The sequence below is a fragment of the Peromyscus leucopus genome, chromosome 20, assembly GCF_004664715.2.
Source record: "Peromyscus leucopus breed LL Stock chromosome 20, UCI_PerLeu_2.1, whole genome shotgun sequence".
Classification (NCBI taxonomy): Eukaryota; Metazoa; Chordata; class Mammalia; order Rodentia; family Cricetidae; genus Peromyscus; species Peromyscus leucopus.
In genome coordinates this window covers 35,924,734-35,950,245 of record NC_051080.1, presented here as the reverse complement: position 1 = coordinate 35,950,245, position 25,512 = coordinate 35,924,734, and the positions used below count along the sequence as shown (strand labels likewise).

At 47.8% G+C, this 25,512-nt stretch overlaps 1 protein-coding gene across 2 annotated transcripts; it reads right to left on the bottom strand.

The window, feature by feature from the left end:
• Positions 1-922: 922 nt before the first annotated feature.
• Eif3l (eukaryotic translation initiation factor 3 subunit L) lies at positions 923-24,117 on the bottom strand. Of its 2 annotated transcripts, XM_028871120.1 has the most exons (13): positions 24,054-24,117; positions 23,587-23,635; positions 22,160-22,370; positions 21,045-21,124; positions 19,904-19,965; positions 17,590-17,659; positions 17,332-17,405; positions 14,586-14,757; positions 11,447-11,601; positions 10,542-10,712; positions 5,219-5,716; positions 1,974-2,054; positions 923-1,123 (listed from the first exon to the last, which is right to left on the bottom strand). In XM_028871120.1, exons 1-13 carry the CDS (start codon positions 24,084-24,086, stop codon positions 1,085-1,087), a joined length of 1,695 nt encoding a protein of 564 aa, XP_028726953.1. In that variant the 5' UTR covers positions 24,087-24,117; the 3' UTR covers positions 923-1,084. The 2 variants fall into 2 exon arrangements, with proteins under 2 accessions (XP_028726953.1, XP_028726954.1); XM_028871121.1 differs by lacking the exons at positions 21,045-21,124; positions 23,587-23,635; positions 24,054-24,117 and having other exon boundaries at positions 22,160-22,238.
• Between the last annotated feature and the right edge of the window lie 1,395 nt (positions 24,118-25,512).

The window sequence follows — 25,512 nt, the reverse complement described above, 5'->3', positions numbered from 1 at the left end:
AGTCACCTGCACTAGGCACCAAGGTGACAGGCACAGCATTAGCACCCAGGGAAAGGGAAAGCCACTGTCCAGCTCTAGCACCTGCCAAACACCTGAAGTTACCAAGCAGGATGATTACAAGTCTGAGACCATTCTGGGCTACTTTGCTAGCTAGGTCAGCCTGAGCCACTTACCAAGACGCTGTCTCAAAAAGGCCAAAAAAGGGCTGGAGAGATGGCTCAGCAGCTAAGCGGGATCCAATGCCCCTATCTGGCTTCTGCAGGCACTGTACACACGGTGCACAGACATATGCAGACACCCATACCCATAAAGCTTTATAAAGCCCACGACGACGACGACGACGACGATGATGACGACGACGACGACGACACACCCCTTAACTAGCAGCAGGGAAACTGAGACAGCTGGCTTACGCTTGAGGTCACCCGGGGTACACAGCCTTGTCTCAAACAACCGCTGCCACCACATACAAAAAGGATTTTAAACAGAGCTGCAGAGCAGGCCCAGCTCTGTCTGGCAGCAGGTACTAATCTGACAGGAGGCGGTAATAAAATTAGTTTGAGGACTGGCTTGTTGAGAACTGTATGACCTCACCAAGTTACTCAGTTTCCCGGGATCCACTTTCTCAACAAAGAAATGGGACACTGCACAAAACCTGAGCTGTAGGGGTTAAGCATGCCTGAGACCTGTCTGCACAGCAGTAAGAGATGTCCCACAGTCTCTTCCCAGGGCCCAGCACTGCCACTAACATGCTATGCAAATTACAGCAGGTCAAACATCCTATAACGCACACAGTATGTTATGAATACAGGGATGAAATAACTCAGCTTCCGCAGTCCGATGTGCCAGGAAAGCAGGGTACACAGGAAGCGACAGACTGTTGCCAAAGCCACAGATCTGCCCATAATAATGAGACCATAAATCCAGCTCCAACAAAGACCCTTTACTGAGAGCGCCCTAAAACATCCAGTCCTTGATTTGAACAAGTTTCAACTCAGCTAATGGCTGAATTAGGTAAGGCTTCTTGGTGACAAGAATGCTTCCCATCTATTCAAAACAGGTTCTTGACTCCTCGTGAGCGTCCTCAGGGCCTCTGTCCCATCTTCTTCAGGGTTCGATTAAGCTACAAGGGAAATAAAGCTAAGTTAGATGTGGGATCTTTGGACCTATCCCAACAATGTGCACAGTCAGGAAGCCAGACTCCCAGAAGCCTCTGTGGCCACGGAGGGCCACAGAAAGCCCGGCACTCCTTGGACCCTCAGTCTTTTTTCTTGTCTTCACTGACAAACCCACAGCCTACACTGCTCTGCCCATTTCGTAGACAGGCCAGGGGTGCAGGGTGGCCAGACCAGCTGAGCTTCAGCCTCTCCCTGATAGAACAGTCTCACTCACTGTCGACAGGCAAGCCTAAACAGCTAAAGAGTAAAAACGGAGCCACGCTGTCATGACCTGAAGGAGCACGGCCTGCCGGAGGAGTCCAGGTACCTCCAAGTGGCTCAGAGATGGACAAAGGACCCTACAACCTGGGAGCCCTACAACCTGGTGCTCTTTGGCCTGACACACAAGACATTTCCTAGTGTTAACACGGGAGCTCCAGGTCTGTCAAACACAGCTTCCAGTCCTGCAGGCTGCAGACACTGGCCGGACCTGCCTGAGCTGGAGAACACCCTAACCGGGACCTGGGGAAGGAGGAGGGACTCAGCAGCAAACCCACCCATATTAGGAAATACCAGGAAGGACGAGGAGAGCAGCACCCTTTGCAGGGCCACCCGCAGACCAAGATCTTGGAAAGAGATACCCTAGAAAGGGCTGACACAGCAACTCCTGGGCCCAATCCGCTCCTCAAGCTGCCGGCCAGCCAAGCTTGGAAAGTTAAAGGGCCAATCACACATTTCTTAAGAAGAAACATGAAAAAAAATTTAAAGCCCCATCTCTATCCTCAGGCTTATCAGCCACTCTCTTACACGTCTTACCTCTTCAAATTTGTGGATCTGCCGGATAAAGAAATCCCCATAGCGCCTGGCGACCTTGGTGTCTGCAATATGGATCATGTCCTACGGGAGAAAGCAGTCAGAAGAGAAGTGGTGAGTGGGGAGGCAGGGGCGGAGAAGAGGGCCACCTAGTGTGGAGCCACTTAACTGCAAAGTACAATGGTACCAAGTGTTAATAACCCCTGCGGTGCTGTCCCCAATACTGAAGGGGACAACGGGGACAACGGGGGAGGGGGGGATCTACTCCTTACTGACATCCCCAGTCCTCTTTGTTTTATCTTGAGAGGGTCTCTCTAAGGTGCCCAGGCTGGCAGTGAACTTTCGACGCTCCCCTCTCAGCCTCCCAAGTAAACAGTATTACAGAACCTCGACTGTCTGTCACATTCAGTTCCTACACTAATTCCCAAAAGCAAAGTTTGGGGGAGGCAGATCATCACCAGGTAGTGAGAAACAAAAGCATGCACAATGGGCACACACATGTAACCCTAACACTTGAGAGGCTGATGAAGCAGGATCACCCGAGCTACACAGTGAAGACCACCCCTGCCCTCACACTCCCCAAACCACCACAGTCATAATTGGCATAGGGCCTCCAAATCACGGATGTAGTACACACTGTCACAGCAAAACATGACCCGTGGGCCAGGGAGATGGCTCTGTGATGGTGATCACCTGCAATCTCAGCATTCCTACTCGGGATGGGAGGTGCAGATGTAAGAATTCAGCAGAGCAAACAAAACGAGACAGACCCTGTCTCATCAAGATGGAAGGTGAGAACCAACTCCCCTAAACTGTCCTGACCTCTGCATGCACACCAGCACACAGATCACACACAAGTAACAGAATATAAAAGTAAAGACTTGCAATGACTGAACTAGGAGACGCATTTGATTAAACCGTCAGCTGCGTTGGGACCGGTTGCTGAGTCACTAGAGGACAGAGTGGGCGGTGCTTATGTCACACGTGGAGAATGAGTCAGTGCAGAGAAGAGGGGTGTGTGTGCACACGTCTGTGTGGGTGTGTACAACTGGGCATAGAGGTCAGAGGCTACTGTAGAATGTCTTCTTTTGTTACTCTCCACCTTACTTTTTTGTTTTGTTTGGTTTTTTGAGACAGGGTTTCTCTTGTAGTTTTGGTGCCTTTCCTGGAATTCACTCTGCAGCCCAGGCTGGCCTCGAACTTACAGAGATGCACCTGGCTCTGCCTCCCGAGTACTGGGATTAAAGGCGTACGCTACCACCGTCCGGCTCCAAGCAAAATTTTAAAGCCAAATTACTGGACAGCAAGATGGCTCATCAGGCCACATGAGCCTGATGACCAGTATGATCTCAGAACCTATATAAAGGAGAACCAACTCACAAAGCTGTCCTCCAATCTCCCCACACACTGTGTGGCACATGTATGCTCTCTCTCTCAAGTTTTTTTTTTTTTTTTTTTTTTTTTTGGTTTTTCGAGACAGGGTTTCTCTGCGTAGCTTTGCGCCTTTCCTGGAGCTAACTTGGTAGCCCAGGCTGGCCTCGAACTCACAGAGATCCGCCTGCCTCTGCCTCCCAAGTGCTGGGATTAAAGGCGTGCGCCACCACCGCCCGGCTTCTCTCTCAAGTTTTAAAAAAAACAGATTACACAAACAGGATCCATACATTCCATAATCACATACACACCTGAAAGATACTTTAGGTGTGTGCTGCCGAGCCTGAAAGCACTATTCATGAGAATCCGCAAGAGCTACTGCAGAGGGTATAAGCACTTTCTGCGCAAGCCTGACAGATGACCTGATCCCTGGATCCCAAACTGAAGGAGAGAACTGATTGCTGCAAGTTGTTCTCTGACCTCCACATGTATACACTCCTCCACACACAGATAAACACATCAAGGGGCACTTCAAGAGAAGTAACTTGGTAAGGGAAACAGCAATCATTTGATATATACAATGTTCACTGTTCCACGCTTCTGAGAAAAATATCAATGAAAATTAAAGCAAGGCTGGGTGTGGTGACTGGAATGAAAATGGCCCATAGGCTCATATTTGAAAGCTGGGTCTTCGGTTGGTGGACCCGCTGGGAAGGATCAGATGTGATTTGCTGCAGAAGGTGTGTTATCAGGAGCGGGCTCGGAGACTTCAAAAGTCCCCATCACTCCCAGTTAGCACGCTCTCTCTGCGTCAGGACTAGGGATCAGACGTGGGCTCTCAGCTTCTGTCCCAGCACCACGTCCCCTGCCACGATGGCTAGTCTTTGAAACCATGAGCCTAAGTTAAATGCTTCCATAAACTGCCTTGGATGTGATGGTGTTCTGTCACAGCAATGGGAGACTAAAACAATGGGCATAGGGCACAGACCTGTAACCTCAACTACTTAGGAAGCTGAGGCAGGAGGATCAAAGTTCAAGGCCTACCTGGGCAATCTTACAAAATGGGATGTAAGACTGGGCTGGGAATGCAGCCCAGTGGAGAGTGCTGGCCTAACATGCACAGGCACTGCTCACCGCCCAGCACCAAACAGAACAACAAAAAGCCATTTCCTGTTCTCGGTAAACAGGACCCGAAAGACTATTTCAACTTAGCATCACAGTATTGAAAAAAAAACCACTTTCTTCAGCCTACCTCTTATCCCGAGGAAGCCACTGCTATGCTGTTAGTGTTTCACAAAGAACTCAACACATAACCAGACACACACACACACACACACACACACACACACACACACACACAAATGTGTTACAGATTATGACAGCCAACCTACAAAAGCCTTATGTAAACCAGACAAAGGAGGATGTGTATTGTATAATTCCAGCACATGGGAGCTGAGGCAGGAGGATCATAAGTTCAAGACCCCATCTCTCAAAAAAGCCCCTGTGTCCTTTATGTACTAACCTAAAACCACCCAGAAACCCACCAACAGGAGAGCAGATGAACCACAGAACAATCACTGCAGAGGGCGGTGGGAGGTGACTGTCCATCTCAGGGCAGGCGTGAAGGAATTGAGCATGCAGACTCATAGTGGAGACCGGCTAATGCTAACTCATCCCAGCTGAAATCTCACTTTCTCAACAAAGCCTTCCATACCATCGTCTTACACCTGTGACCAGTGCCTCCCATCACCCCTTCCCTGTCTCCACTACTCACACTTGTAACCCACTACATAGCTGACTTAATTATAGATTCTATCATTTACCCCTTTGAGAGGATAAGCAGGTGACCAGGGTTGCTGGACCAGAAGATGCCATACCTTATCAATATAGAAGTCTACCTCCGAGGCTGACTGGAACTCGCCATCTAGGGCAGAAATGCCACTGGTCCACACCAGGTTCTTCATCTTGTGCTTGAAGACAAGCAGCTGGATGCGGAACTCCTGCTCTGTGAGGTCCAGGAAGCCGGCCAGCTTGGCCACGGGCATGGTGGTGTAGAGCTTGAGGAAGCTGCGGATGGTGGAGAGCTGGGCCTGCTGCTGTACCTCGTCAGAGAACACCTTCAGCTGCTGCAGGAAGGGCTCCTTGTGGTAGTTCGGGTGGACGTTGTCGTAGTTGGGCACCACAGGCGACAGGAACTTAGGACAGGCGTAGCTAAACAGTTCCTCATAGACCTGGGGGTCACCCTTCTGCATGCGCAGCATCTTGTCCCCATACTTCTCCCGAAGCTGGAGATGGATGCTCTCATCGATCCGCATGGGGTACATGGTGAGAGCAATGGCCAACAGAGCATGCATCTGCTCATTCTGCTTGTTAATCTGGGCGAAGACAAACAAACACATCCCTGAATCCCACTGTGGACCTGTGGCCCCCACCTGCACAGAGCATCACTTAGCACGTTGTCTTCCACTCTCCCAGGAGGCCTGCAACACCAACCCCCAAGCTCTCCTGAGCCCCACCCAGTGCTAAGTCCTCCTTGGTTGTCTCCAGAATCCTCGACAGGACCCCCACTGAGGGCCTCCTATTACTGCGAAGTCAGTTCTTGTAAACTCGCGGAGATTAAGTTAATGCCTGCATTTCCAGTAACCCCAGTTGCCAAGCTCGTCTACAGAGCTACCATGCCGGACTCTCAAGCCCAAGCCCTCTCTGTTCAGGCCGTCCACGCTGCCTAGGAAGCACCTCCCCAGCCCGCATGTCTTGAGCCCACCCTCCCCCACCAACTGCTTCGGACACCGTTTGTTTTCAGTGCTGAGGACTGAATCCAAGGCTTTCATCATGCTAGGCAAGGACTCGACCTTCAAGCCAAGCTCCTGGCTCCTCTAACTTGCACTTATTACTAAAATGTTAGTAATCTAAGGTAAATGTCCTAACAGATGCTTAGCCAAGCAGGTGGTAAAATGTGCTGCTGAAGTGCTGGAGTGGAGTTCAGGGGTCAGTGGTCATGTGCATGGACCACAGCAAAAGGGGAAAATCCAGTCAAGAGCAAAACCACGTGCTCTCACATGCAGAAGCTAAAAACATGGATTTTACAGATGAGCAGAAAAGAGCTGACCCTAATGGTTCAGGCTTTTAACCTCAGCTACTTTAGTGGTTAAGGCAGGGAGAACACAAATTCAAAGCCTGCAGGAGCAGCAGGGTAAGTGTAAGGTTAGTCTGGGGAGTTAAGTTAGCAAGACCTTCTCTTAAAACAAGCTTTTTTTGGAGCAGGGTGGCGGTGGTGGTGGCTGGGAATGCAGCTCAATGGTACATTGCTTACCTAACAAGCATTAGACCATAAGTTTAAGCTGCACCACCACCCTACACACGGGCAGAAAAGCTGTGAGCCCTGTAAGCTAAAATAATGGTCAGGATGAAAGATACACCCATGGCAGCAACAGTGGCAGCAACGGTACAGGCCGACCAGCCAGTTTCCGCTTGGATTTAAGGCCTGCTCCACAGAGGAAATGCAAACAGGAGGGAAGCCCACAGGCTCCAGGGGGGACCTACAATCGTTTGCTGAAGGGACATAGCACCAAAATGCCTTCTAAATCTCCATTTCTCAGACTTGATCACAGAAGTTCCACTGTGTAACGGACAGCAGTTAAGATAGAAATTCACAAGTGGTCAAAATCCAGAGAAATGTCTGTGGACTAGTCAGTCACAAATGGGACATCTATATCACATGCCCCGCACCCAAGGCTCACAGACCATGGAGAAGAGAGGCCAGAAAAATGGTAAGAGTCAGAGACTGAGAAGGGCTCTGGTGCTGTGGAATAATCCTCTTGTACACTGTACTCAAATTGGTTTAATAAAATGGTGATTGAGCTAAACAGAGAATTCACAAAACAAGAACTACAAATGGCTGAAAGACATTTAAAGAAATGCTCAACATCCTTAATCATCAGAGAAATGCAAATCAAAACGACTCTGAGATACCACCTCACACCTGTTAGAATGGCTACGATCAAAAACACCAATGACAACCAATGTTGGAGAGGATGTGGAGCAAAGGGAACACTCCTCCACTGTTGGTGGGAATGTAAACTTGTACAACCACTGTGGAAATCAGTATCGCGGTTTCTCAGAAAATTAGGAATTGAACTACCTCAAGACCCAGCCATTCCACTCTTGGGCATATACCCAAGGAATGCTGATTCATACCATAAAGATACATGCTCATCTATGTTCATAGCAGCACTATTTGTAATAGCCAGAACCTGGAAACAACCTAGATGCCCATCAACGGAAGAATGGATGGAAAAAATGTGGTACATATACACAATGGAGTACTACTCAGCAGAGAAAAACAATGAAAGCATGAAATTTGCAGGCAAATGGATGGAACTAGAAAAAATCATCCTGAGTGAGGTAACCCAAACCCAGAAAGACAGTCATGGTATGTACTCACTCACAGGTGGATTCTAGATATAAAATAAAGAACAATCAGACCACAGCCCATAGAACCATAGAGGCTATATATATATAGCATGGAGGTCCCTAGAACGACTGTGGCTTATAATAAATTTCAGTTTTACTCAATTATTGAAAAAAAAAATAGCCAAATGAATGGAAACACATGAATTATGAACCAAAGGCTGAGGGGCCCCCAACTGGATCAGGCCCTCTGAATAGGTGGAAAAATAGCTACGATGACCAAGATGTTGATGCTCTCACTACATCCAAACCATCATGGACCTCAGATGACAACCACGGCAGTCAGACTGTCTCTGTGGTGAGAGAAAGATACCTCACAGGAATTCTATGAGCAAGGGGATCAAGACCATGATGGGGAAATCTACAGAGACAACTGAACCAAACTAGTGGGAACTCATGAACTTTAGACCAACAGTTGTGGAGCCTTCATGGAACTGGACTAGGCCCTCTGCATAAGTGAGACAGTTGTGTAGCTTGGTCTGTTTAAGGGATCTATCCCTGATGCAAGAGTGGGCGTTTTGGAGCCCATTACCTATGGTGGGACACCTTATTCATCCTTTATGCAGGAGGGAGGGGCTTGGACCTGAATATACAAGGCTTTGCTTACTCCCCATGGGAGGACATGTTTTCAGAAAAGGGGATGGGGGGGTGAGGTGGGGGAGGGGGAAGGCTAGGGGTTGATTGGGAGGAGGGATGAGAAGAAGACTTGTAATTGGTATGTAAAATGAATTTAAAAAAAAAGATTAAAAAATAAAATAAAATGGTGATTGTCCAGTAGCCAGGTAGGAATTATAGTCAGGACATCAAAACTACGAGAATGATGGGAAGAAGGGTGGAGTCAGGGGAGACGCCAGACTGCAGGATGTGTAGAAAATGAGGTAACAAGCCATGAGCCATGTGGCAAAGCATAGACAAGAAATATGGGTTAATTTAAATGTAAGAGCTAGCTAGTAACAAGCCTGAACTATTGACCAAGCATTTATAATTTATATTAAAGTCTCCAAGTCAATTATTCGGGAAGTGGCTGCTGGTTGTTTAGGAGCAGGTAGTCTAGGTAGTGGGGACAGGAAAACTTTGCCTACACTCTGGAGCACAACGGTGTCCTCTGGACATGGCAGGATACCTGCACTCATGAATTGACAGCAACTATGGTTTCCTGCACCAGAACAAGCAAGTCACCATTCCAGCATGGAGCAGGGAGGGAGGAGCTCAAGGGGCCCCACTGCTGGCTGAGGAGCCCTATTAACAGCTGATGGCTTCTGAAGGAGAGAGTCAGTCTTCAATGGCACTACACCCGTGAGTGTATGGGCAGCACAAACTACTCCCTGGGTTATTATAATATAAATAAGTAGGGCTGGAGAGATGGCTCAGAGGTTCAGAGCACTTCCAGAGGTCCTGAGTTCAATTCCTAGCAACCACATGGTGGCTCACAACCATCTACAGTGGGATCTGATGCCCTCTTCTGGCATAAAGGTGTACATGCAGATAGAGCACTCATACATAAATAAATAAATCTTTAAAAAATATATAAATAAGTAAACAAAAGACACAAAGTTGAGAGGGCTAGGAGTTCTGGGAGGAGTATGGGGTGAATATGATAAAGATGTATTGTATGCATGCACGAAACTCTTAAGTAAAACTCTCAAGAAAAACGTTATAGTGTTTTAAAAACACAACACGCTGAGGCAGGAAGACTGCTGGGCACAGGAAGCCAGTGGCTGGCTGCGGCCCTCAACAACGGCCACTGTGATTTCCCTGGAAGTGAGCAGGCAGACAGAGGGAGTTCAGAGAAGAGGCATGTAATAGTTAGATTGAAAAAAAATAAAAATGATGAGTTCTGTAGCACAGCAGGGGCACCATTTTATATCAATTTATATCTACGAGGAACTAGAAGAGGGCTGGAGAGATGGCTCAGAGGTTAAGAGCACTGGCTGCTCTTCCAGAGGTCCTGAGTTCAATTCCCAGCAACCACATGGTGGCTCACAACCATCTGTAATGGGCAATGGGACTCTGTATACATAATAAACAAACAAATAAACAGAACTAGAAGAGCCAGGTGGGCTGTGGTGGCAGAGGCAGGTGGATCTTTGAGTTTGAGGCCAGCCTGGTCTACAGAGCGAGTTCCAGGACAGGCAGGGCTACACAGAGAAACGCTGTCAAAAACAAAACAGAGAACTAGAAGAGTAGCTTGAGGGTTTTCAATACAAAGAAATGATAAATGGTTAAGGACAAGAAATATTCTGATTTGTTTGTTTGTCTCTTTACATAGCCTTGGCTGTCCTGGAACTCACTATGTAGATCAGGCTAGCCTCAAACTCAAGAGATACATCTGTCTCTGCCTCCAAAGTGCAAAGATTAAAGGTGTGCACCACTCAGCTCTGATTTTCCCTTCTGTTTTATCTAATTACCACATATCCAACAAATATACACAATTTAAGTTGTACTGAAATGAATTTTTTTTTGTTATTTTTTTTTGTTTTTGAGACAGGGTTTCTCTGTGTAGTTTTGGTGCCTGTCCTGGAATTTGTTCTGCAGCCTAGGCTGGCCTCGAACTTCACAGAGATCCGCCTGGCTCTGCCTCCCGAGTGCTGGGATTAAAGGTGTACACCACCACCACCCAGCTGAAATAAAGTATTTTTAAGAGCAGCGACTTTAGATAGTGCTTGTCCAGACCTGTTGGCACTTGGGAATCAGCTGCCTGGTGAGACAATGGCTGCAGAGTTCTCTTACCATTTCATACTTGTATGTGGTCCTCTGGAACATACTCTTGGTCCTCTGGATGTATAGGAGGATGTTGGCAAAGACCCGGATAGCATCCTGGTAGCGACGCATCATCAAATACGCAAAGCCAACGTAATAGTATGTGGTGACCTGGCACTCAGGCACACGGGAATACATGCTCTGCAAAGGAAGGGGGAAGCAGTAGCCGTGAGTCCTGACTCATCCCAAACCAAAAACGCCAAGCAGTAATGGCACACGTCTTTAACCCCAGCACTTGGGAGGCAGAGGCAGCTGGATCTGAGTTCCAGGACAGCCAGCACCACACAGAGGAAACCAAGTCTCAAAACAAAAACAAAAACAAACCACAAAAAATAAAAAATAAAAACAGCACACAGAAAACTAAGTCTTCAATCCCAGCACCTGGGTGGCAGAGGCAAGTGTGTTCCTGTGCATTTGAGGCCAGCCGGTCTATAGTGAGTTCCAGGACAATCAAAGCTATACAGTGAGAGCCTATCTCCAAAAGACAAACAGAAACAAAAAACTAAGTCTTTCAGGAATTTGTTTCTGTTTCTGTGGATAGGCTCGTATTATACAGTGTCCTGGCTGGTCTGGAACTTGCAATGTAGACCAGGATGGCCTTGAACTTGCAGAGCTCCTACTGCTTCTATCTCCACAGAGCAGGGTTGCAGGCAGGCACCGCCCATGCCCAGCTTTTGAACTCCACACTAGTAGAGAGCCCTCACTAGCTTTCTGTTCTGAAGACAGGACAAAGACCACTTCACCTCAGTGTCAGCCACCCAGACCATCAAGCACAGACAGCTTTAAGCTCATCTTGAAAGGCTCGGGGACAAAGGAAGGGTCCTGTTCCCTGGCTGTTTATCCTAGGAGATGAGACCAGAGGCAGGCATCCTTACCTTCTTGTTCAGCTCGATGTTCTCCAGCACCTTGATAGCCTGGTAGTAATCCCCCAACAGGGAATGCAGGCGCAGAAGCCCCACCAGGCTGAAGTAGCCCAGCATCTTGTAGAGGGAATGTCGTCCATATTCCCCAGCCACACTTTCGGGGTCTCCTGTGAGGGAGAGATGCTGTGAGTGCTTCAGAGGGAAAGGAAAGGGGGACCAGCCTGGCCTCTCACGGTCACTAAGACTCTCACCTGCTGCCAGGTTTTAAAGCTCCCCTCACATGGAATGCCTCGGCCTAGGAGTCTCAAGGAACAGGGCCAGCTGTGTTCTCCTCTTGTGGTGACTAACAGCTGCCTTGAGAGGGGCAGTTCATTTGTGGTTTTCTATTTATTTATTCATTTTTGGTTTTTCGAGACAGGGTTTCTCTGTGTTGTTTTGGAACCTGTCCTGCAACTCACTCTGTAGACCAGGCTGTCCTCGAACTCACAGAGATCCACCCGCTTCTGCCTCCCAAGTGCTGGGATTAAAGGCGTGCAACACTGTTGTTTTTCATTTATCCTAACATATCTGAGAATGTGAGAAGGGCCTCACTGAGAACAGTTGCTCCCAGAACCCTTCCTTCAGGGACCCGAAGGCAAAGCAATGTCCCCGCAGATGCTACGGCCTCTCTCTGTGGAGCTGATGAGCGAGGACACAGAACCAGCGCTGGGCAGAGGCACAGCCGTCTCTGAACCATCAGCACGTCCCGGATGCCACATGGTGGTGCCTGCTCCTAGTCCCTTCCTCAGCTGTCCACTTAACAGAGTTACATACAAGAACCAAACTCAGGCGTCTCCAAAAATAATCTCCCAGACTTCAAAGAAAGCTGAGAGAGCCGACAATGTGGCTCAGCAGGTAAAGGTGCGTGCCACCTAGCCTGACCATCTGAGTCAGAACTCCCAGAACCCAGTGGTGGAAAGAGAATCAACTCCCACCAATTGTTCTCTGCCCTCTAATACATTGTGTACCTACACACAGAAATAAACAAAATGTAATTTTAAAAAATCTAGTGAAAACTAACAATACTTGCTCTTGATTTAAAAAACAAAAAAACTGAGATTTGCATGGTTTATTTATACCGTAAATTCCAGCAGAGTCAGGCGGTTCTCTGAGTTCAAGGCCAGCCTGGTCTACATAGAGAAATTCAGGACAGCCAGTGCTACACAAGAGAATCTATCTCAAAAAGGAAAAGAAAAAAATTGGGCTTTTAGCCAGCCTGGTCTACAAAGCGAGTTCCAGTACAGCCAGAGCTGTTACAGAGAAACCCTGTGTCAACAAACAAACAAACAAACAAAAGCGGGGGTGGGGTGGGGGTGTTGACCTCTGTCACTATAAGTGAAGCAGCTCCTAAATATTTACCTGATGAGATGTGGAATATGATTTCCTTTTTTTATTGGTGCTGGGAACGGAATCTAGGGCTATGCACATGCTGAGCACATAGCCTCCCACTGAGTCACGCCCAAGCTCTGATGTGATGTGTTTTTTTTTTTTTTTTGGTTTTTCGAGACAGGGTTTCTTTGTGTAGCTTTGCGCCTTTCCTGGAACTCGCTTTGGAGACCAGGCTGGCCTCGAACTCACAGAGATCCACCTGGCTCTGCCTTCCGAGTGCTGGGATTAAAGGCGTGCGCCACCACCGCCCAGCTGATGTGATGTTTTAATTACGTAATAAAAGGTGCCGATGTAAGGCCAGGTATGTTGATGCACGTCAACAGCACATCAGAGGCAGGTGGATTTGTGAGTTCAAATCCAGTCTGGTCCACAAAGAATTTCATTCATGTTGATAAAGGACCCATTGAAATCGTAGAGCAGAGTAATAAGTTCAAGGTAACAAAGTGAAAAGGTCACACCAACATGGTTCCTCACCAATACTACGTAGATCAAAGAACCACTGTCAAATTCCAAACACATACACTCTACAGTGAAGAGCGGAGCGGAGCACCAGCTACCTGAAAGGCTATTACTAAACCTCCTGCAGAACACACTGCAGCGGCAGGCCAGCCTCTGTGAGTTCCAGGCCAGTCTGCTCTACAGAGTTCTAGGCTGCCCCAAACAATCAATCAATCACACCATTCTTCCCTTTCCAGCTGAGTACAGTGTGAAATGAGATTATCCTCGTATACGTCAATCAAAACCTGCCAAAGGCTCGACACAAAAAGAGACTCCAGCCATCTAAGAAGTCAGATTCTAATGAGCCCTGGAAAATGCCCCTTTAACTGAAAATAAAATAATGTGTGTGTGTGTGTGTGTGTGTGTGTGTGTGTGTGTGTGTGTGTGTTTACACAGTCAAAGAATGGAGCTGTGTGAGAATTCTGAGAACCTGTGAGAAAACTCCAAGAAAACAAGAGCCTGGGTCCTCTGTCCTTTCTAAATTTGGGTTTGTTCTTGGAACGTGCTTTTGCGCCCCTCCTGGGTGTTGAAAACAGGAGTGGGTTCACCTCAGATTACATAATGTCTAATGTTTATTACTCAAAGAATGTTTTCCTGCCAGGGCAGTGGTGGTGCACCCCAGAACCTGGGAAGCAGAGGCAAGTGGATCTGAGTTCCAGGACAGCCAGGGTTACACAGAAAAACCCTGTCTTGAAAACCAAAACAAACAAGTTCCCAAGTATGGCCTTTCCTGAGTTTGTATACAGCTTGAAGTCATGGGACCCTGCTTAATCCTCAGAATATAAACTGTCTGATGCTCTAAATAAAGTTGGCTACTGCCTGAGACTTTAGTTAACCTCGTTTTTAGGTTCTACTCTCCCAGGTTCACGCCACCAATTACAGTGGTGACCCATGTACGTACACACACACACACACACACACACACACACACACTTACATAATTATTAAAATGTTATGGTTCTTAATCTAAATGTAAAGAGCGGGTAAAACGGCTCAGTTAGTAAGAGCAGGGGTGTCAGCCCAGCAACCTGAGCGTGACTCCGGGAGTGTGTTATGTGGAGAGAAGCAGAACATACACACACAGTATTATTTTACACATAGGAGTTTCCGACAAAAAGTCTGAGAGGTATTAATCCAGAGGCCCTGGAGACACAGCAGAAGCAGCTGAAGAGGTCAATCGCGGCTTGGCTGGCTCGGCCAGCTCGGCCCAGGCTGCGGCACTCACCTCCACTTGTGTAGACCTCCAGCTGCCGGTTGATGTTGGACTTGTCTACCAGAGAGTGAAGGACATTGAGGACGCTGTGCACATTCCAGATCTTAGGGTTGGACCTGAGGAAGTCAATCTCCTCCTCTGACTTCTTGGCAGTCTTGCAGCGGTACTGGCTAAAGGACTGGAACTGTGGAGGAGGAAGAGGAAGATGTGGCAAGGGCAGAGAGCCAGTACAGTCCTGGGCTGAGAAGGAAATGGCTCGGGCTTGATTAAATAACTGCCCACGGGCGGGAAGGACAGCTATTCAGCTCAGGGGCCTCACACTCTCGGTGCTCCGGCTTTTGCCTAAGTGCCAGAATGAAGACAAGGCGTGTGTTTTCAAGTCACAGCAAATGGCACAGTAAAGCATGACCCCGTCGTTAAATGTCAGCTCCATACACACAGATTCATATAAACCCTATGCACCAACAAGCAGACACTTCCATGCCATCTGAGGTTTGAAAAGACTAAATAAAACTCCACCCAAAAGGCCAGTGGTGGTGGCACAGCCTTTAATCCCAGCACTTGAGGCAGAAGTTCAAGGCCAGCCTGGTCCACAAAGTGAGTTCCAGCCCAGTCAGAGCTACGTAGTAAAACCCCATCTCAAGGATAAAAAAGTGTTGTAGAAATTTTTTTTTTGTAGAATATTATTTTAAGATGTGTCACATTTGTTTATGTTATGGAACTTGTGCTTAATGATGCAAAGATGTGTTGTATTCTTTTATGTGGCATTTGTGTAACTCTGTGAAGCTGTGATACTTTGTCTAAAACACCTGATGGTCTAATAAAGAGCTGAATGGCCAATAGCAAGGTAGGAGAAAGGATAGGTGGGGCTGGTAGGCAAAGAGAATAAATAGAAGGAGAATAAATCTGGGAGATGGGAGATCAAGGAAGGAGAAAAGGAAGGAATGAGAAAAGGGGCAAGCCACACAGCCAAACACGGATTAAGAAGAAAAGTATATAGAAATAAGAGAAAGGTAAAAGCCCAGAGGCAAAAGGTAGACAGGCTAATTTAAGAAAAGCTGGCTAGAAACAAGCCAAGCTAAGGCTGGGCATCCATAAGTAAGAACTAAGTCTCCGTGCATGATTTATTTGGGAGCTGGGTGGCAGGCCCCCTGAAGAACCAAAAGAACAAAGACTAAACCAACAAAAGAGTGTTGAGGAAGGGCCATTCCCTCTGTGTCTACTGCTTTGGCCAGGAACTTTCACAGGCCCTCCCTGATCCTCCTGGGTCAGTCTCTGGATTAGAAAGCCCCTTAAGAAAAGAACACCAGCTAAGCTAAGGAATTATGCTTATCTTAAGACGATAAACCTCAACCAGGATTCTCCTCCACTCCCAAGCCAACAGGACAGCCAACAATCTCAAATTATTCCGAGAGGCTGAGAGAGCCGAGAAGGCAGGAAGGAGAGTGTGGCCTGAGACTTGCACCATGAAGGCACTGGTGCCTCCCTTAGGGCAAGAAGCCTCTCTCTCAAAGAGCCTGAAGGGGTTTTCACCCACCACAATCACCAACCCTGTGTACTCCAAGGCTCCCTGGCCTGTGGCATTCAAATACCTTATGACACTGATTTCAGACCAGGCCTGCACGCGCCTTTAGTATCAGCACTTGGGAGGCAGAGGTAGGCAGATCCATGGTCACAGACTGAGCTCCAGGATAGCCAAGGTTACAGAGAAAAACCCTGTCTGTCTTGGGGCAAGAAAAAAAAATTACTAATTTCTAACCTGGTCTGTAATCCCAGAACATGGAGAAGAGGCAGAAGTTCGAGGATAGCCTGGGCTACATAAGACACTATGTCAAAGCAAATTGAAACAAAGACACTGACTTCCCCTGAATTGTTCTAAAATTTAAAGTTTTTTGAGACAACACGGCCTGGAACTTGCTATAATCCTCTGCCCCTCCGTCCCAAGTCCTGGACTTACAAGCGTGAGCCACCATGGCCAGCAATGCATTCTGCTGGTCAGATGACTGAGTCTGGAAAAGGATCGTGACGACTCTGACCACGTAAGGAACACGCACTAGCGGTTCTGTGACTAAGCACTGCATGTGCAGGGCCTCAGGAATCTTCCCAGCACCCCTGTGCTCAGAGACAGGAAGCCTGCACGGTGGTTAAATCACCCACCCGACATCCAGGCTCCGTCAACAGTGACACTGAACTTCTACCCCCAGGCTACACAGTTGTGACCGCACTTTACACCTGGCCACATTCTCAGTGCACCTCACCAAGAGAGCCCTGAGGCAAGAGACGTGTCCTTCCTGATAAGCAGGGTTACTGCATTAGACCCAGCACATTGCAGGTAAACACCATAATCAAGATACAGACCTGTCTCTAGCAGGCGGGAGGGTACACCCTTTTATCTCAACACTTGAGAGACAGAGGCAGGAGGATCGCTGAGTTCAAGGCCAGCCTGGTCTACAAAAGTCAGGTACTGAGACACGAGGCAGCCCTCAGTCTAGAACCTACTTCCACCCGACTCCAAAGCCTGAAGTGTGTGGCTGCCAGTCCAGTCCCCGAAGTCAGAAAAGTACTGGGTAATGAAGGTCAAGCCCAAGACTTCCAAGTTCGTATCTGGAATTCTCAGGCTTCACTGCTCTCTTCAGAAAACCATTCTAATCCGGGGCCCAGTACCACACTGGAGACAGTGTCACACAAATGGACAATGCCATGGCTGCTCTCTGTGGGAATTACTTTTTTCAAGGTAAGGCCGAGGCTGAACAGGTACCTGGTAGATGAACTCATCGATGATGTCCCAGAGCCACTGGTTGGGGAGTTCAAGAGGAGCAGGTCCATCAGCATCTGTAGAGATCACGAGAAAAGCAGATTGCAGAATTTGCCTGTTGGAGCAGGGCTAGAGTACCTTCATAATCTCCCTCACCAGAGCACTATAAACCACAAGACGTCCCTTCTTCCCAACTACACATTGAAATCCAGTGAAGAGCTAGGTGCCCTAAAACCACCCGTGGACAAACGTGAGACTTACTGAGGATGTAGTTGAAGAGGTTGCAGTAGTTGTAATAGGATTCGAACCTCTGCTCCAAAGACGGTCCCCCCTGTAAAGAGAACAGGGATATCAGGGCACACATAGGAAGTTTATGTGCTTTGCCCGTGGTCTACCATGACAGCTGAGAAATGAGGTCTGTCCTCTCGCTGTATGTGAGAGCACAGACGGAAGAGGAGAGAAGCACTACCCTGACTGAACGTGAGGTCAAGGCCAAGTTTGATGGCCACAGATCACAGCCAACACTCACAACAGGCATGCAGATCAGGAGAAGAGACATGCAGAGACAGGGAAGGTACTTTAGGAGCTGTGGCCCTAACAAAGGGGAAGAGGTAGCATTAGAGCATTTGAAGGTCAGGGGTCAAAGGAGACAACACAGCATTGGGCTACCAAGAGTTTCCAGTGCCAGACAGTGAGTCCAGGGGACGGCAAAGCCCATGAACCACCCGTCCACAAAGTTGGAACACCCACTCACTGGTATCGTTTATGGCTCCTAAAAAGGCACAGATGGACAGATTAAAGTTACCATGTCCCCAAATTCTACAGTATTTATTATCTGGTCCCTCACAAAGGTTGCTAACCCTGGTTCAGATTCTCTTGAGCTAGGGAACACAGCGAACAACATGTTTGTGATGGAGTAGCAAAAACTGCCCTGGATTGACAGCCCTGCCACTACCATGTGGGTCTGACAAGGTATTTAATCAGGGCTAGTCAGAGTTAAACAAGATCGTGTCGAGTCCAGTGTGGTGATGATGACCACAATTCCAGCAGAAGGGAGGGTGAGCCAAGACAAGGTCAAGGCCAGTCTGGGCTACAAAGAGCTTTGCTCAAAAAAGAAAAGGGGGAAAAGGTAAGGTATTTTATATCAAAAATTATGTTCGTCCAAGACTGGGCCAGCCTGGTCCACATACTGAGTTCCAACCACAGCTACACAGTTAAACTCTATCTCAAAAAAAAAAAAAAAAGTCATCTAATCATTCAAAGAAAAATCTCTCTCCAGGGTTTTAAAACTGGTCACACTCAGTACCAGTCAGGAACCTAGCAAAAATGAACTGCTAAGTGTCTAGTCTGTAGACCAGAGAGAAGAAATGAAGTCCAGTTACATCCCATCTTCCCTAAATAGCCACACACACCCCATGGCTGGACTTGAGCATTAACGGCAGTTAAAGAGCCCTGGCTTTCTCTCTGGTAAAGTAGCAGAGATCCCACTGGGATGCCGGTTGTCAGCCCCAGAAACTCCTCCAGCTGCCATTGCTGGTGGCTCCCACAGCCAGCACAGGAGCTCCGGGCAGGTCAAGCGGTCCTAAGGACTGAGGAGGAGTCACTGAGAGTGAAGCCAGGTCTCCTTAGGTGGGGACTCTTCCAAAGGGTCTCCTTCACTGACACATGCTCAAACAATGACTGTGTCATTGGTGACACATCAGACATCACTCCAGGAACTGGGTGACAGCAGTGAGCAGGACAGAGCCCAGTCCCAGTGGGCTAACACTCCGGTGGGAAAAGCAAAGAGACCCCAACGAGCCAACAACACAGTGTGCTAGGGATCCAGGAGGGAGGGGACAGTCACAGGGAATCAAACTGGCAAATGTGACAACCAGATGCGGAAGGGCTGTGGACCTAACCTGGCATTTCCTAAGCAGGATGGACTATAGGGAACATATCAGTGTAAGTCCCCGGGAAGAAGCACTGGGATGGTGGAGACACTAAGGATGGACAAGTGCAAGTGTCTACAACAGATGCCAACTCTCTGGGTCAAACTACTCTTTTGCCTTTCTTCAAAAAAGTGCAGTGGTGGCGCATGCCTTTAACCTCAGCACTTGGGAGGCAGAGGTAGGTGGATCTCTGTGAGTTTGAGGCCAGCCTGGGCTACAGAGTGAGTTCCAGGACAGCTAGAGCTACCAGAGAAACCCTGTCTTGAAGAGAAAAAAAAAAAAGTTAAAACCAAACAACCAGTTGGGGGCTGGAGAAATGTTTAGTGGTTAAGAACATTTGTTCTTGCAGAGGAGCAGGGTTTGATTCCCAGCACGCACATGGTGGCTCACAACTGTCTGTAACTCCAATTCCAAGGGATCTGATGCCTCCTTCTGACCTCTTCGGGCACCAGGCACACACATGGCACACAGACATACATGTAAGCAAAACACGCACATAAAATAAATATAAAAAGAAACAACAAACACCAAACAAGAACCTTTAGACGTGGAACAAATACAACGTGTGACCGTATTAGAGATGAAACTGGCAGGACGGTTTACAGACGTACTACAGTCACACCAACATTAGTGCAAACACTCACGCTGACTTTGGCGTATATGTGCCTGTAGTACAATTCTTTGTACAGGATCAGGAAGACAGCATCTAGAAGACACAGCCAGAGGGCACTTCGTTAGTCTACAAACCGACCGGTATCTCCTGCAGCTGCAGCCTTTCAGTGTAGGGCAGAGGTGACCGAGAAGGCAGACTCCTAAACCACTGGTTCTCAACCTTCCTGACCTTCGACCTTTTAACACAGTTCTTGTTGTGGTGACCCCCAACCATAAAATTATTTCGCTGCCACTTCATAACTGTAATTTTGCTACTGTTAAGAATTGTAACGCAAACATCTGTGTTCCCTGATGGTCTTAGAGGCTAACCCTGTGAAAGGTAGTTCAACCCTTCTCAAGGGGCTGCTACCCACAGGTTGAGAACTGCTGTTCTAAAATTCTTAAGCTTGTGTCTCAAGAACCTATGCACCCAGCCAGGGTGGTGCACGCCTCTAGTCCTAGCACTTGAGAGGCTAGGGCAGGGAGACCTCTGAGTTTGAGGTCAGTCTGTTCTACACAGTGAATTCCAGGTAAGCCTGGGCTACACACGATGAGAGCCTGTCTCAACAAAAAGATTGTACACACCCAGAGAAAATTATGTTCCATTCTACTGTTAACATCCTAGCCATCTGTCCCTTCTCTCCCTCTCTGAGGCAGGTCTCACCATGTTATCACTGGCTTTAAACAGATCCTCACCACATAGAAAAAGAAAGTGAAAGGTGAGGGGCTAGGAAGCCCAAACCAAAGTGACTCAAAGACCACCCACCCCAAAAAGAGGGAAAAGAAAACTCCTTATCCGGGAATGCTCAAATTATACAGCGTTCTCTAACCACGCAGTTTTACTAAAAACCTACATCTTAAGCTCTAGGGAAATAAAATGCAAAGTGAAACACATACAGGCTGACCATGGTGGCACACGCCTTTAATCCCAGCAGTCAGGAGGCAGAGGCAGGAGGATCTCTGAATTAGAGCCTGGTCTACAGAGTGAGGCACAGGACAGCCAGGGCCGTTACACAGAGAAACCCTGTCTGGAAAAGCAAAAAAGAAAAAAAAAAGAAAGAAACACACAAGCTCCCTCGGCCTGTCTGATGATATCTGCTATCCAGCACACGTGAGACACGGATTTATACCTACCGTTGCCAACTTGGGGTGCAATGGCTTCCGCCTCGGGCCATGGTGTATTCTTGAAGAATCTTTCAGTTAGCTTGGTCCAGCTGAAAGTCAAGCAAAAACAATTCACAACTCCAAAACAAGAAAGATTCAGGACCCAACCCTCAAATATTATGTATGGGACTGAGAACATAGAAGATATCACAGAAACAGAGCCTGAGCCCTCCAAGCCTGTGATTTTCCTCAACCTGGCCCTCCTCTTCCGACCCTCAGCAATGTGGGAACAGAGTTAAACTCCTGTTAGCTGATCCAACAGGTGTCTGATCATTTGCACACACAACCCATCCTCCCAGAACTTGCTTGAAATATCTGCTGTCTCATCCCTAACTGACCTGTCTTATATCTAGCATCCATGATTATCAGGGCATCCCCTCACCACTACTCTGTGGAGCTTGGTCTGTGCTGGCATGCATTGGGAGGTTGTACAGTTCAGAAACTAGGCTCTGGGGTCAAGAGTGTGCAGGTTCAGAACAAAGCATATGCACAGTGCTATGATTCATTTCTACGATGTTTCCTCTAGTGCATAAAGAGAAAAACCATAGAACTTATATTATGGGATTACTGTTATAGGTAAAGTAGTAAACACACAAAAAGTACTCCAACACTGCTCGACCTACATGAGACTATGCTAATAGCTACTACTATCATTATTAGTAATGACATTATTTTAGATCTGAACCTTTTTTGTCTGTGGGATACAAAGTCTCTAGCCCAGTGGTTCTCAACCTGTGGGTCAAAACCCCTTTGACAAACCTCTATCTGCAAAAACAATTACATTACAATCAAAACAACAGCAAAATTACAGTTATGAAGTAGCAATGTTAATAAATTTATGGTCGGGGGTCACCACATCATGAGTTGTGTGTTAAAGGGTTGCAGCATTAGGAAGGTCGAGTCCAAAGGAGTCATAACAACATAGTAAAACCATCTCCAAAACCAAAAACCATAAGCCCTCTACACACACACACACACACACACACACACACACACACACACACACACAATTGCACATTACTCATCTTGTAGGTGCTGCATCTCCAGGCCAGTCCCACTCAGAGACACAGTCTTACGGTCCATACCTGTTCTCATAGATGTCCTGGATCTCATACACCTTCTGGTCAATGACATCACTGGAGACACGGCTGGCCTGAAGCTCATACACTTTCTGGTCAATCAAATCTGAGACAGTTTTGTGGAAGTACTGGATGAAATTCTTGATCACTTCAGGAATGACCTGATAGGTCTGCTGCTCGTACTGCCGTTCATAGGCAAGGTCCTGCTTTGGGTCTCCTAGAGGATGGATACAATAAAAACTGCAGAGTGCTTGCAAGCTCATATATATGATGGACCAGAAGGGCAGGGCCACCCACAGGGCTGGGAGTATAGTTCAATCTTAATCACAGAATGCTTGCCCAGCACGAGCAAGGGCCTAAATTCAATCTGAGGCTGGGGTCGGGTGGGTCAGGGTGGACAGACACAGAAACAAGCACCACATCCCAAACTAAACTCAGATCTACACAAACCAGTATAGTTTCCCTTTAAACATTTAGAGATATAAACTCTCCCCAAGTCACCCTCAATCCCATCCCACCATATTGTTCCTTCACAACAATTATCATCAAAGATATTTCTTAATTGCCATGGCTGTGTACACCTTTAATCCCAGCACTCAGGAGGCAGAGGCAGGTGGCTCTTTAAGGCCAGCCTGGTCTACATAGTAAATTCCAGGATAGCCAGAACTACACAGTGAGACTCTGTCTCAAAAAACATAACAAAAAAAAAAAAACAAAACTCATTTTCTAACTAAGTAACTCATGGCAAGCTCCTTCCTCAGTTTTTTCACGTTTAAAGAGACATTAACATATACTTTGTAAAACTACTTTAAGGGTCTGAATAAAACATTTAATAGAATGTACCCTGAGCAATGCATGCCACTTGGTACTTAATCTCAAAGTCACTGTAGCATTTCACTAAACTTCAAAAGCCTCCCTAGAGTATTTTACATGGACTTGGTTTGAATCAAGTACATTTTTCACACCAAGATTTTCTTCCTCGGGGCTGGGGTGTGGGTCACATGGTAGAGTGTATGCAGGGTGCACCAGACCCCAAGTTCAATATCCAGTCCAAAACAGTAAATCCACAAAGGTTTTTCAACTTCGCCTGATGATTTGAGCAAGGAGGGTTGTGGGTGTGGCTCAGAGCCTGCCTAGACGCTTGGGGCTCTGGGTTCCATTCCCAGCATGTCAAATAAGATCACCTACAAGTAAAGAAAACCCAGCCAGGCCAGTTATCCTCCTCTCCTAACACCGGCAGGAAGACCACAAAAAAGGCCTGATTTATTAGGCTCTTGCACCACCCTACCACTCAGGCCTAATGGCCGACTCCAGACCTGGCCCATCAAGGAGTAGTTTTTACCAGGTCCCTGTCGGAATCAATGTTGAGACATTAAAAAAGGTGCCAACATCTGGAGGCACTGAGCCCAGGGGGGACAAATTCAAGGTCTCACCTGTGTGCATATCATAGTCGCCCGGGTAGGCATAGGGATCGTATGCAGCCTGCGAGGAAAAAAGACTAAGTCAGGAATGCACACCAAGCGAGGACTCCAAAATGCTCGTCCTCGGGCGCACACGTCAAGCAGGAGGCTGATGACCCCACGCAGATAAGACAGTCCCCACCTCGGAGGGATTCGCGCGTGTGCGAGAAGTGGGAGACGCGGGCGACGACGGCCCACGGTTACCGGGGGAGTAAGATAAGGCAAGCTCGGTGTGCGCGCGTCTGCAGCAGACGCGGCTCAGCTCCAAACACCCTTCCGCCCGCCTCGGGCTGCGACGACACGCGGGGACACACGCCGGGCAGAGGAGGGACCGGTGAGGAGGGCCGCAGCCCGATCTGGACGCCGCCTCACCTCGGGGGCAGATCCCACAGCGCCGGGTGCCCGACGCGGAGCCCGCCGTGCGCACGTTTCCCCCTTACCTCAGACTCGTAGTCATCAGCGGGGTAGGACATGGCTACGCCGCTCCAGAACTCCGCGGGAGAGAGCGGAAGACGTGCTCGGCGCCGGGCTGTCGGAACCGGAAGTCCCGCCCAGCCCAAGCCCTTGCTGGAAGCCCTTCCGGGGCGGCCGAGGAGCTGATGTAGCTCTGATCGGAAGGACGGAGCGCGTAGGCCAGCGGAGACCCTCCCTCCTCCTAGGGGAGCTTTGCAAAGGATGTGGTTCGCGCAGAAATGGGAACCGGCGGGAGATCTGTGTAAAGGGGAAACCTAGAGGGCCTGCTGGATCGCGGCTGCGATCTCGTGGATGGCGGGGGCGCGAGGTTCGCAGCAAGTTCCAGGATGCCCTGGGTTTAGCTATTTCCAGGCCATTGTGGTTCTAGAGCAGGGTCACTGCGAGGCTCTCTGTGGCTGGACCGGTGTTGCTGCGTGGTGATGCCTTCTACTCAAAGCATTTAGAATTGCCATACTCCTCCCTGACTCCTCGAGGCTTCAGGTCTGATTTTTTTTTTTTTTAACACAGAGGGTTTAATAAAGATTTTACTTTTAAAATTACTTTTACTCGCGCGCACGCGTGTGTGTGAGTGATGCACAGAGGGCGTCAATCCTCTGGAGTTACAGCTGATTGTGAACTCACCTCTGGGGGGGGGGGCGGAAGTGAAATTTGGGTCTTCTGCAAGAGTAGCAAGCATTCCTTAACTGCTGAGCCATCTCTCCAGCCCCAAGATTTCTTATTTGTTTGTTTGTTTGTCTATTTTTGACACAGTGTCTCTCGGGAAGCAGAGACAGGTGGATCTCTGAGTTCCAGGCCAGCTTGGTCTTCAGAGTGAGTTCCATAGTAATGGAACTCACTGGAAGACCCTTCTGGGGTCTTTGAGGGAGTTAAAGAATAAATAATTGGAACTTTTTGCTCGAATTTCTAAAGGTCTTATAATAAAAAAAAACCATGAGCCAGATATCGGGGTAAATGCTGAAAGATCAGAGAGACAAAGGAACAAGCCACTGCCACATCTTACCTCTAGGACTCCTCAACATGAAAAAGCAAATAATTAAACAGTTTTCCTTAGTTATGATAAAAAGTAAATTAGGCATAAAACTCTAGACCCACAAAAATAGATAATAAAAAATATTCTCTACTTTTGGCAAATACAAATGAACTGGATATTGTAACTATAATTCTTACTTGATAACTGTTTTGTTGTATATAATTTTACTATGTTGAACTGAAAACCTTCCTTCTTTTATTTAGACAAAAAGGGAGAAATGCTGTGGAATAATCCGTCTGTACACTGTTAAAATGTGTTCCTCTCATTGTTAATAAAAAGATGATTGGCCAATAGCTAGGCAGGATTTTGGGGGGCAGAATGCATTCTGGGAAGAAGAAGGGTGAGTCTTGGAGGTCTTGAAGAGATGTAGAGAAGAGCAAGATGGACGTGCGGTG